Genomic DNA, 13940 nt, shown 5'->3' on the forward strand with positions numbered 1-13940 from the left:
TCTATTTTATATGTTAGTGTGCTAGGTATCCATACAACATTAGGACGAAAACTCTCTTACTTTATCGTCTCCCAAATATTCTAGCCCACAACAATAGGAATAAAATCTTTTTGTTTTCTGTGGAGTTTATGCTTAGTCTAAATACAATTATCAATTATCAAATTAATTAAATATCTCTTAGATGGGGAAAAGTTCTAGAGCAAGAGGCCAAAAAAAAAAGTTACCCAAAAATAAAATTTAACCCTACAAATAGAATATACAAAATCTCAAAAAAAAAAAAAGTTAGGTTATAACAAATTAAAATTTTAAAGGTCTTATACTAAATTTAAAATTATTTTAAGAGGATTAGAACATTTAGCAAAACGATTAATGCATTTTTCTTTCAAATTTTCTCTAACCAATTCAGCGGGCTCTTTTCACAAGTCTAAAGCTAACCTATTTTATCCACAGTTTTAAAATTTGGACCGAACTGATATCTGCCCAATCGGGAACTGGTCAGGTAATCGGTCCGTTCAAACCCAAAAATCTCTTTAACATTAGACCGGTCAAAATCGGAGTGAACTGCCAGTCCAACCAAATTTTTTATTCAAACATCACATAAAAATTTATGTTTATACTATCAAATTATTAAATAAGGCATCTCCAATCGAAAAATACATTTTTCACTCTAAAATACCGTAAAATTTTAAAATGCATAGTTCAATTCCAATAGAACTCCATTTTTCTTTTTTCGCACACTTCTTTGCGAATGTAATCATCTCTCTTGTTTCGCTCACTTCTAGCGAAACTAAATATAGTAAGAATTTCGCTCACTTCTAGCGAAACTAAATATAGTAAGAAGATACTCTTTTTTTTTTTTAGTTGGTAAACAGTGCGATACCAATACGTATTGTTAACCCACCGATTTTTGGAGTAAATTTTGGAGTTCGAATGCAGTAATTCACGGATAGCATACAATGACATACAGTTCAGTTGGAGATAATCTAATAATAAATTCTAGCTATCATGAGCGCCCGGATTAAGCCTTCTATATAAACAAAAATTATAGCTAACCTAACAAGTGAAGCAAATAGATAAATATCATTAATAACATATCAAAAAAGGAAACTATTTATGTGAGACCATTCAATAATCCTTATGCACAAATCTTGAAAGAACCTATAGATAATCACAAAATTATACTAATTCCGTCCCATGATCTCATTCCGCGAACAGCTCATACTCACCACCAACAACAAGAAAAAAAAAACTGAATTCCAAACAAAAGAAGTAAATGTTAAACCCACAGATAGTATCAATATTACAAATATAGCTAATGTTGCAGGCAGGGAGTTTGAGGAGTGACATGCCCGCTTGCACTTCCTTGTGCATTGATGCAATAAGATTGCAGACGAATATTGGCTTGTTGAGGAGTAAAGCTCACTTCACTCATGGTGATGTCGCGGCACGGCATGCTCGAGCTGCAAGCCAATTTGATTGCCACATCACTGACTGAGCTTCCTTGCAAACCCAGATATGATACCTCGCTTATCGCCACATTTCCCGTCTTTGATCATCATCATCAAATTCAAATGAACAAAAAGTGTCATTGCTAGAGGCTGATTAATATGAGGATATAAAGGCTTCGTTTGGGATGACTTTTTTTTCTCTTCTTAAATCAATTTTTTAGTTAAAAAATTTAAAATTTTGTACTAGAAAGCTGCTTTAAGAAGCAGTAAGAAAGCCGCCCCAAACGAAGCCAAAGTTATTTGTATAGTGCTCACCTTATTTGGACAGTTTAGTTCGGGGCAGTAGTACTGATCAATGACTATAACGCCTGCTTTAACTGAAGTGAAGTTGATGTTCTCATAGGAGATAGACTTGGCATGACCAGCCCCACCCTTTCAAATGCACAATTCCAGGAAATTAGCATTAATTGTGCATTAGTTTAAGAGAGAACTATGGTTTGGTTCGGACCGATGATACTAGATTAGCATATTATTTGCTATACTCTGATAATTAAAAAAAAAAAAAAAACATTGTTTGTTTTTTATTGTCTACCTGCCATGTCTTAATCCGTATACCAGTAAGGGTGTTAAAAATGTGGCTGTTGGAGATACGAATTCCCTCAACATTGTCTTCAACGCCATTTTTTCCAAGGCTTCCAATGCTACACATGAATTAAAACAATAACGTTATGTATTTTTCTCTTTAGCCATGCATGAGCCTAAAATACCTACATTAAACAAATTTCATTAGAAATTTTATGACGAACCTTATGCCATGACCAGGCCCGCAAGTAACATGGCTCACATTAATATCATAGCTACGAGGCCCGATTGCGATGCAATCATCTCCTGAAGATGAGTGAACTTTTATTTTTATATGGTAATTAAACATTCAAAATATGGAGGCATGGATGTACAATCAACAATGTAAATGTAAGAAATTTGTATAAGGCATACCTACTCCAATTGTGGAGTATGAGATGGTGCCATGCTGGGAATCAGAGATAAGAATTCCATCAGTATTTGGCGAGTCCTCAGGAGAAGTGATTTTGAGACCACTCAGCGTTGCATAATCGCTTTTGTATACCACTAAATGCTTTCCAGGGCTGTCCTTTAGGTTAAGATTCTTAACTCTAAGATAATCACATCCCATAAACTCCATTATCTGATGTTATTATCAGAATTTTTTGCATTCAAAAGAGGCCAAAGTAAACGAATTCGTTAAAAATAAATCAATAGATGACAATCAAGCACACTGGAAATAGTGATATATTCATACTTACATATGGTGCATCCCTGCATTGCTGTCGGTAGAAAGCATGAGAAGAAAATAGAAACTAGTTAAGCAAAGATTTGAAGGCTAATTATAAATAATTAATTGCATAATTAATATCATAAATGAATTTGCTAATAATAGCTAGCTCAGCTTACATTTTTGGACAAGCAATCCCACCATATGGAGCCTTTGCCATCTATTAAACCATTACCGAGCACAGTTATTTTTGGTATGTTTTTGAATACGATCCACGTATCGATTTGATTTGTCCACAATCTGTTTGGGGCCACAAGACCTCCACTGATCTGCTTGTCAATTCAAAATTTTGATTGATTTAGATATAATGACTATCTTTCTCAAGAAAATATTTACCCAAATAATTGAATCATTAAAAGTGACATAATTACCAAAAACTTCAAGCTGGAACTACAGGGCCCTTCAAATATTATTTTGCTGAGCAAATAGTTCTTTCCTCCTTTGCCTGTCACAACAAAATATGGATTTCTAGGATCTGCACAGGCAGCTTTCCACGCATTCAAAAAAGCCTTTATCGATAACAAACTAATTTGTTAGAAAAATATTTACATGTTTTATTAAAAAAGTATATAAAAAAAAAAGTTAAGAAGAAGAAGAAGAAGAATGCATAAATTTGAAGAAACAATTTACAAAATTTACCTTAGTGTCATCTGTTTTGCCATCTCCTCTTGCTCCGTATGTAATCACATTATAAACTGGGGAAGCTCCAGCAATAACCGCAACCATCAAATATAAAAGTATGATTGATACAAATTCCTACATAAATAATTTAAAAATAATTAATCTACAATGCAAATAGAATGCCATTTCTAACATTTCAAGGAAGATAATAGTAACAAAAAAAAGGGTAATGAAAATACCAATTTTTTGAAGGTGTTAAAACTCTACATTGTGTTGATTTTGAATGTGAAAGAGGAGCACTATAAATCTTATAATTAAATTTTAAGAGGCTGTTAGGTAGCAGGCTTTAAAGAGCATTTAAACTAAAATTTCGTTTCAGATGGCATTTTTTTTGCTTCTTAAATCAACTTTTTAGTAAAAAATTAAAATTTTTATACTAGAAAGCTATTTTAAATCATACAGAATCTTAACATTTTTTCTCTTCTATTGTCTTAAATCTCGAATTTAGTAAATCTCAGCATTTGCCGAATTTATTTTAGACATTATGATGACTTTTTTGTATTCTCTATATTAGCCGACACCTATATTCTCTTCTAAAAATTCCTTTCAGGTGATTGTTTTGTCATCGAGAAATTCTTAAGAAAAGAAGAAAAGTTATAGAAAGGGAAGATAAATAGATGTCTAACCATTGTGTTCACTCTTATATATCAACACCAAGATAGATAGAACCTTGGATTCTCTGGCACCTCCAGCAACCTCCTGTTGCAATCTACACAATTATCAAAATATAGAAAGAAGTCTCTCTATCTTCCCCATTTTTTCTATAAGGATAAGAATAATAATCAGAGCAGTATTAATTTTCCTTTAAAGACAATCCATTGGGCGCAATAAAGAGGACTAAAATACCTAGAAGATGATTGCATCTTAGGGAATACTTCTGAATGCACAAGGCATTAGGCATGTTAGACTCTCAGAGGTATTACTGAAGAGAGTGCAAATCTAGCGGTTTATATTTTTTGGTGCAATGGCGTCTCTTTATTTCTCGCTGAACAAATGAATTAAGACTCCTCTAATTCTTAAATAGATAATAAAATTAGTTGTTTTCATAGATAATATATAGTTATAGATAGTAAAATGAATATCTTCTTTACCTCACAATATGAATTACAATTTCTCTTCAACTTTTATTATAGATAGATATTAACATAATTTTTTTATTTATATATAACATAGATATTGATAAATTATGAAAATTGGTATATGAATTGTTAACAAATTTCAAGAGATGTTATTTACTTACTAAATTTAAAGGCAGAGATTTTATATTAGGAGAATCAAAAGCTCTTGTTGAAAAACTCTTGTGGTATATTCCGAAAGATTCTCTTGTACCATTGTAATCCTACAAATGGAAAGAGCAAATAATTGTTTAATTATAGCATAAGAAAATAAATTTTAAAGAGTGAAGCTAACCATATGCTAAGGTCAATGTAAACACCATGAGATATCACTAAAATTATTTTGCTTATTTGCAAGTAAATATACCATATAGCTCGTTATTTTCTCACATATCTACAAATTTAACATACATGTTTAAATTATCATTAAGAAGTTTAAAATGTTATTGAAGTAATATGCAAAAATATTAAAATATCAAATGTTCATCTAATATGGTATATGAAATTCAATGCACTAATAGATTTTTTAGAAACTAAAAATGTTTTAAACCTGCTCGAAATGACATAAGGATTGACGATTAACCTGCTCGAAGAGACATGAATCAGCATTGAGAAATTTTGTAAGGAAAATATGCGAATCTGAGAGTCGTTTCCTGTGTTGGTTTCTCGAATTTATTCTGCTCAGAGATGGAATTCATTTATGCCAAAAAACCAGGTCGTGATTGGTGAAGAAGAGAGGAAGGCGAAATCAAAAGCGTATCTTGGATCGGGTAATTTATATAAAATGAAGAACTTTATTTGGATGGAAGAAGCGGGAGCGGAAAAGTTTTATTTTGGGATTCAAATGAATGATTAATGAATGAGAAAGAAATTAAGCGGAGAATTGATACCGTTTCATGTAATAGATGACAAATATTTAATTTGATATTGAGGATTTGAATTTTATTTGGAAAGAAATAAAATCTTTCTTTATAATAATATATATAGATATAAAGAGTATCTATATCTACACTATATCTACTATATAAAATTATGAATTGCTTTCCAAATAAAATCTAAGACCTGCAACTAATTTTTCCCTTTTGTTTATTTTATTTCCCTTACTTCTTACAGAACTTTTTGCGTAACTAGCAAACAAAAACTAGTAGAATAAAAGGTCAAGCATCTTAATGCGCAAATTCTAAAAACAGGAAATTTAGAAAAAAAATATTGAGATTGGAAGCAAACGGGAGGCGGGTATTATTAGTGCCGCTGCATTATTAGTTTCTTTCACTGTCTTCTATCCACATCAAACTTGTTTAATTAAACCCTAAACAAAAATAGGAAGACAATGGCAACATGGACGAAGAAGAAGATGAAGAAGAGAAAAATGTTACTTGCTCGTGAATGCGGATGAGGACGAAGGAGCACGTTGGAGAGGAAGACGTCTCAAAGGAGATGAGGCGGCATGATGACGTGATTCCTCCATTTGTTTCGGCAAATAAGGGCAGGATTTACCGATTGCCGAGATTTACTGTGCATGAAAAAGCATAGAGGCGGGATTTCTATTTGTGAAGAAATTTTTTTTAAATATAATTTAATCTATAATTAATGACTCATAAGTATAGTTAATTAGATAATAATAATAATTTCAGTGGGGGGCCGTGCCCCCGGGTCCCCATACTACATCCGCTCCTAAATCAAGATCAAGTCAAGGATGACTTGAGCTAAGCTCGACTTATTTACAACTTTACATGCTTAATCTATACTATCAATGCTACTATTTTAAAAAGAGCTGGGGTTTTCTCTAAATAAAATCTTAGCTTTTTATTTTAATTATTCAAATTAAATTTCAATCTTTTAATTCAATTATTATAATTATAATTGTTTTATTAATGTCAAATATATTCTATTAATAATTGAATTAATGTAATAGATGTATTGATTAATTGACATCTATGACTTTTTCCTTTCCTCTCTTCGACATCTTCAGACCTCTTCGCCTTACTTTTTTTATGGTTTGTTATTGAAGTATTGAATATCATACTTATGCAATTTTTGTATTTCTGGTTTCTTGGAATTGGCTTCTTAAATTACTTCATTCAAATCGATGTGCTTGTGGCAAAAATTATTGGGAATCATGCACGCCAGGTAAACATCTTACCGCATTTCAAAAATTTATGCTAAATCGGAGAAGTTTTACATGGAAGTTAAGGTAAATTTTGGATTTTGTCTTTACAAATAATTATTATTATCATAATTTATTTGTCTCTACAAATAATTATTAGTATTTGTTAGACTTATACTAGATTATTCTGAACCAATTTTAACTAAAATTAATATCTACAAATAGATGTTCCCTATCTTGATTGTTTTCCTATGTTTAACTATGAGATTCAATAAATTTTCAAAATTATAATGTTATTTTATATTTGGTTAAAATTTGTTTATAAAAAATTTAAGAGTTATTTGCATTTTTTAGTTAAGATATCAATTTTTCTTACTAATTACATGTTATTTTTTAAAGAATACAAAGTTTGGTTGTAGCTAACAATGTTTATGAGTTTACTAGGGACTTTCACGAGGGATGCGATCATATTTTTTAGATAGATATGACTTAAAAAGAAGAGCTTGAGAAGAAGATGAAGAATAGTTAATACACATGATATGGTGGTGGATAGGGGTGTCAATTTCGGGTCACGGGTCGGGTTCGGGTCGAACTCGGAACTGACCCGGGTTCAAACGGGTCAACCCTAACCCGACCCGAGTAGACAAACGGGTCGAAAAACCAAACCCGGACCCGACCCGGCGGGTTGCCGGGTTGACACGACCCGACCCGGATAGGCTGCTGGCGGACGGCGGACGGCGGTGCGGCGGGCGAGAGCGGAGGCAGGCGCGATGGCGCGGCGGGGGTGTCAAACGGGTCGGATCTGTGAACCCGAACCCGACCCGTTTTTCAAATGGGTCGGGTCCAACCCAGATTTTTCGGGTCTGGTCCGGGTCGGGTTTTCGTGTCGTGTCAAAAGTTGACACCCCTAGTGGTGGAGGAGTAGGTGAATTTGAAAAAGATCAAGCTCTATAGAGAGGAGAGAGATCAACGATTCTTTATTAGATTTGAAATTAAGAAGTATTATGTTTGCGAGCTTGAGAGTATAAATAGAAGGATTGTGAATATTTTAAATAGTATGGAATTGTACATTGGGGTTTTTAATTCTACGGAACAAAAAATTTGGAGGTATATTGACGCATTTTAAATTTAATATAACTAAAATACTTATTTTTTTATGAATAATTCATCCACATAAATTTTTTATTATTTGACACTTGCATTATATGTGATGGGTGATCGACCATGACTAGGTTGGAGTGCAATAGGTGATCGAGCGCGGGCAATCGAGCAATCAGGATTGGGCGAGGGCTAGCGGGAGAGCGAGAGCACGGCGAGTGGGCGAGTGTGAAGGTGGATGGGGGACTGCAATGGACAACGAGAATAGGTCAATTTTAGGGTTGTTTTCTGGTTTACGGGTTGATCCAAATCCAACCTAAAATTACAATCTGGTCAGAACATTGAATATGAACCCCACCCCTTTTCTAAACAGTTTGATCAAGACATGAAATTCTTCTGATTTTTGGGTTATGTCAAATATTGATATCCTACTTACGGCCAATTTAAAAAAAGGAGCATGCTTTAAAACTAAATTAGCGCAAGAAGCAAATTAACGAATAAATTTAAAAAGGAACAAACATGAAACTTTATTATCCGATTTCTAATTTGACTGAAATTTGAGAAGAAACTGGAATATAAAAGCACGATTTCTTAATATGATTTCCTAAGAAACCTATTTAGATTCTATTGTTTTGCTTTATGAGGTTATTTAATTAGATAATCTAAATGAACAAAAAGTAATCAGTAATTACTTTTTAAGAAGCAATCAATATATTTACAATTGTTAAGAAATAACATATTTAAAATTTATTTAATTTGATTTTTTTAAATTTTATTCAATTTTTTTAGTTTTGATCAAGGCTTTTAAAACTGGACCGGACCGGCCGGTTCAACCGGTTGAACCGCGAACCGGCCGGCCGGCCGATTACGGTTCTCTTGATAACAGTTTTCGCGTCGAACCGGCGTTAGACCGTTTGGACCGCCGGTCCGACCGTCGAACCGGAAAACCGGCTCCGGTTTCGAATAACCGGGTGGTTCGGGTGAAATGTGTTCTGAGCCGTTGGATCTGATCCTACGGATAATAAGAGATTAAGTTGATAGAAAACAAAAAACCCTACTATTCACATATTCGCTATTTCGTTCAGCCTGGTTCCGTCGTTCGCCTGCTCGCTCCCCCCATTCATGACCGACGTTCATCTCTTTCGCTGATCACCGAAAGACGATAAAGGATTCTCTTCTCCAACTCACTGTGAGTTCTTCACACGCTTCTCCTTCTCCTTGCATTCGGTAGTAGGCCGACCGCCGACCGCCGACCTGTTTTCGCCTTTTCAGTTTTCCTGGACTTTTCCATCTATTCTAAGATTCGTAGATTAGTGCTTACAGTAACTATAGTAACTATAGTTAACTATATAGATTACTGTATGCAGCCGTAAGTTACTAATTTAGAAGCTGATTAAAATTTAAGATTCGTAGATACTAGATTTTAGAAGCTGATTAAAATTTTAGTCTGATTAACTAGAGACACAGTCAAAACTTTTGATATTAAATTCTTTTATTGGAATATTTGATTTGATTTAAGTTTATTTAATGGATAGTTTTTATTTAATATAAATAAAAGAATATGATATAAATATAAATATATATTTTTTCTTTTATTTATATTTTATATTTACATTTTATTAAATTTATAAAATAATATAAATATTTAAAATTTAAAATAATAACATTTTAATTAAAAATACATTTTAAAATCTAATAAAAAATAAGAAAAAGTGAAAAAATAAAGACATGAGAACCCCCCGACAAACCTCTTTGGTTATCATTTTCATAAGCCCCTCACTTTGCCTAAGTTTTTTTTCTCTTCTCAATACAAATATATATATATATCATTATATTTAAATCAGGCTACAGAAAGGTAAAATGCATATATTATCCTCTTCAAATATAAAATATTATTTAAAAACATATTTAATAATATCATTTCATACCATATCTTGCCAAGAAATCTGTTTCGCAGTTGAAGTGCGCCAGCGATTGGATGGCTGCTTCTCTTCTGTTGCCTGTTGGTTTGGAAGACGAGAGAGAGAAGTTTTTTTTTTGGGGAAAAAGAGAGAAGTTTTGAGAAGGAAGAAATGAGTGTATGAGGATCAAATAAGAAAAAAAAAAGATGAAGGGCGGGGGAGAGAGAGAGAGAGAGGGAGTTATGGAAGGGAGATATTGTGGGGGATCACATGTTTTTATAAAGAGATGATTGAGCTATTTTTAAATTGTTTCCAATTTGGTCATAATTGTATTTATTTGAGAGTAAATTTACAAAATGGGTGTTCTTTATCTTTAAAAATGTTCAAACTAATATTTAATTGTTTTTTATTTTAAAAAATGTATCACCAGCTTGAAAAATTATTGTTGTAAGCATCATCTTCATGAATGTCATTGCTGTGGGTGGGTTGCTATGCTTTCATAAATCAATTTATTCAATATTTAATAAATTAAAAAATAACATATTTAAATATATTAAATATATTTTATTTTATATCAAAATATAAATAAAATAAAATAAAATAAAATATAAATAAATGAGAGGGAAAAAGAGATGCCGAGGGCAGCATGACGGAGAAAGAGAAGGAAATAAATATGTACATTTTAATGATTTTTTATTTTTAAAATAAATTTATTTATTTTAAAAATATTTACATAACTTTTAGCTCAATAAAATTATAGTCGGACGAAGGTAGTTTAGGGAACGGAATCAGTTATAATATATCAAATATATTTTATTTCATATAAAACACAAATAAAATAATAATAATTATTATTAAAATTATAAAAATAAGTAATAAAATTGATCTCATTAGTCCATTAGTATTTGAAAGGATACATCCATTTGAATTTGAGGAATATTAATCCCTATAAAGAAATAATCACTCACCAAATAAACACAAATGCACGCACAATGTTTTCATGGCAAACCTATTTAATCACATACACCACATTTTGGCTTCTCTAAAGCTTATATATGTGATATGCATATGTTAAATTTGAATTTAATTTGCTCAAAAGTCCTAAAATTTTTTATAAAACATTAAAATCTCTAGCACAATCCCTACTCGTTACTATTAAAAGAGACTTTCATAGCACTTTTTTTACTCCATAGTAGCGGTTAAAACACCTAATATTTTCTGAGCACAAGTCAAGCGGCTTTGTGAGGGCATGAAGAAATATGCCCGTTTCTAGCATTCGTGAAAACCTCTCAGAATACTGATCTATAGCACCGATTTGCTAACCATCGCTAATAAAAACTGCAAAAACCTTATATTTTCAGTAGTGTTAACATATCAAGAAGAAAATTTCCAACCAAAGCCTCAACATTTTTTTACCAATGAAAAAGGATTCGACGAGAAGAAATAGATAAGCAATGGCAATATTGCAATCAGTATAATAGATGAATAAGTCTTATTATAATTTTTTTTTTTTTTTGGGAATTTTCTTATTATATTGTTAGGATAGTTATTTTAAAATATTTTTCAGTACAGACGACATTGAAACATTAAGCGTTTTTGCCGTGGATAGAAACTGTCATCTCAGCAGCCTTCCATCATCCTCTTCACAAATTCATCATAGCTGATTTGCCCATCTCCATCCATGTCTATCTGACTTATCATTTCGTTCAACTCCTCATCACTCAGTTTCTGTCCAAGGTTTGCCATCACTTGACGGAGCTGCAAATTCAGATAATTTTAAAAAACTCCAGTTTGTTTGTGCTTTAATGGAGAGTAGAAGCTGGGAGCTTACCTCTGCTGCAGAAATGAAGCCATCCTGATCTTTATCAAAGATGTTGAAAGCTTCCCTAAGTTCCTTCTCAGTTTCCTTGAGCAAGGACATCGAGCGAGTTAGCAGCATAGAGTATAAGAAAGAAAGCAAAAGATCAAAATGTGTGAATCAAATACTTTCATTTTTCCAGCATAAGACAAGCAGGTAATATGGGATAAAAAGTCCTACAGAATCTCTGTTCGAACTATGGCTAACTAGGGTGCAAACGAGTCGAGCCGAGCTCAAAACCAGGTGTTGTTCGAATCGAGCTTGACTGCCAGATACTGAGGTCGAGCTTAAAATCCGAACTAGAGCTCGAAGCGGCTCGTCGAGCTCAATACGAGCTCAAAATGTCGTGACTCATCGTCCTGAGGTCCGTCGGGGTCGTGTTATCTGTCGTCCCGAGGTCTATCATTGTCGAGCATAGTATGTCGTTATCGCGTCCGTTCTGAGCTCTGTCGTCAAGATCTGCTCCGCCGCCATAGAAATGTTTTGGTGATGCAACAATTGTCGTCGTCCCGAGCTTGCTGTCGAGATCCGCTCCGCCACCGTCGACATCCGTCCAAGTCCCGAGCACATCCGTCCGTCATCATCCCTAGCTCATTCCTGCAAATCCCACCCAGTCGAGTGGCTCCCCCCGCCCAGTCGAGTGGCTCGTCGAGCCGACGAGTCGAGTCCAACGCCTGTTCGAGCTCGAGCTCGATAAGCCTTCGAGCTCGAAACTGTGTTCAAGCTCGACTCGCGAGCTCGATAAGCACGACTCATCGAGCCTGTTACCGAGTCGAGTCTGAGTCGGCTCACGAGTCAACTTGACTCGGTTGCACCCTTATGGCTAAAATGACTTGAACATTAATTAGCATATAAAAACTTATGATAGAAAAGATGAACTCACTTTTGTTTTGCTCGTCATAAGATTCAGAAACTCTGGGAAATCAATGGCGTTATTTTTATCAGCATCAAACTCACTGATTGTATTCTTCAATTGAAGTTCAGTAGGATTTTGGCCCAATGATCTCATGACTGTACCAAGCTCTTCGGAAGTAATGAAGCCTTCTCCGGCATCAAAGTCAGATTAAGATCAGCAAGAGAAGTGGATCATATCATTTAACAAATTGAAAGCAATCCATTTCTTGTCATGAAATGTGTGAACCAAAGGAAATCAAAATTGGGTTTGTTGCAACAACTGAGGCCATTTCAAAACCACAAAAGCTTTGAACCTATAGCCAGTGAAATTATTACGTGCAGTCATCGGATTTAATCAGGAGATGAATCAGGAAGTGCTATGTCATTTTTTTTGTTCTGTATCGGTGTTGTGTACTGGGTGGAGTGGCATATCCTGATTCACCTCCAGACTGTCCGGTGCACGTAATAATCTCTCCTATAGCTGAGGGTCAATAACTCTTATACTTTGCTCTAGCATAGTAGAAGGCGTCTTATGAAGTATTCTAATGCATTTGAAGTATTGATTTTGATACCATTTGTTAGAGAATTTGGTCAAAAAAAGGAGACTTAAGTTGAAACTGTACATTTAATTTAAAGGAACTAAAGTTACAACACATATATGAAATCACTATTTGTAGAATCAAAACATCCATTTGTACCACCAAATTCACATTAATGCATCTTAAAATTCACATTTTTGCATGACAATTTAGTATCATCAATGTATATATATCACTAGCAAAAATTCATATAGTTTTTTTTTTTAATCCAAGTGTAAAATATTCCATTGGTCTTTTTATGACCCTCATTTTATCATATATTCAGTTATATTTTTAAATTAATATTAATTAATAATAATTTATTTCACTTTTTCTTCATAATTTTATGGTCATTAACAACACAATTAGAAAAAAAAAACTATTCATCCACAAGATAATAATGAAATATTCCATTTTATGACACTAAAAGGGCTTAATTAGACGAGTCAAGCCGAATGCATGACTCAAAGCCAGTATGATTCCATTATGAGGAGGACAATAAGGATGAACTATTGAGGAAGCTGAGCTTCGAAAGGATGAAGTTTTCTGTAGGAGGCCAACTTGGATAACTCATTGAGGAGGTTTGACAGTATGGTGGAGGTAGGCTTGGAGAATTCTATAGGGAGACTAAGGTTTTGTTTGGGACGACTTTTTTCCTGCTTCTTAAAACAGCTTTTTAGTACAAAATTTTTCTTTTTTGTACTAGACAGCTATGAGATCCCGTTCCTTTACTGTTCCTCTCTGGCTTGAATTTTCCTCCCAGGATCGTCCGGGACGATAGTGAGATCGTCCAGGCCGATCTGCACTGTTCAAAATATCGTCCTGAGATAAGTTCTGGGAACCGTCCAGGACGATCGATTTTGGTCTGATCGTCCTGGGACGATTTGGCGATCGGCCGGGCCGATCAGC

The 13940-nt window shown here is 33.8% G+C and overlaps 2 protein-coding genes across 2 annotated transcripts in view; both read right to left on the reverse strand.

The window, feature by feature from the left end:
- Positions 1 to 1200: 1200 nt before the first annotated feature.
- Positions 1201 to 5166, reverse strand: LOC114580464 (probable polygalacturonase At1g80170). The gene is made up of 10 exons (XM_028698038.1): positions 3439 to 5166; positions 3171 to 3308; positions 2919 to 3068; positions 2771 to 2791; positions 2445 to 2652; positions 2255 to 2336; positions 2041 to 2149; positions 1764 to 1880; positions 1350 to 1546; positions 1201 to 1249 (listed from the first exon to the last, which is right to left on the reverse strand). Exons 1-10 carry the CDS (start codon positions 3523 to 3525, stop codon positions 1201 to 1203), a joined length of 1158 nt encoding a protein of 385 aa, XP_028553871.1. The 5' UTR covers positions 3526 to 5166.
- A 6155-nt stretch (positions 5167 to 11321) lies between these two features.
- The window catches only part of LOC114580465 (calmodulin-like), a 6528-nt gene continuing 3909 nt past the window's right edge, over positions 11322 to 13940 (reverse strand). Inside the window, exons 2-4 of the mRNA XM_028698039.1 lie at positions 12443 to 12600; positions 11533 to 11607; positions 11322 to 11459 (exon numbers count right to left, since the gene is read on the reverse strand). Of these exons, the coding sequence (XP_028553872.1) occupies positions 11322 to 11459; positions 11533 to 11607; positions 12443 to 12600 (371 nt within the window). The remainder of the gene's footprint in view (positions 11460 to 11532; positions 11608 to 12442; positions 12601 to 13940) is intronic.

Source organism: Dendrobium catenatum, unplaced genomic scaffold (genome assembly GCF_001605985.2).
Source record: "Dendrobium catenatum unplaced genomic scaffold, ASM160598v2 fragScaff_scaffold_1035, whole genome shotgun sequence".
Taxonomy (NCBI): domain Eukaryota; kingdom Viridiplantae; phylum Streptophyta; class Magnoliopsida; order Asparagales; family Orchidaceae; genus Dendrobium; species Dendrobium catenatum.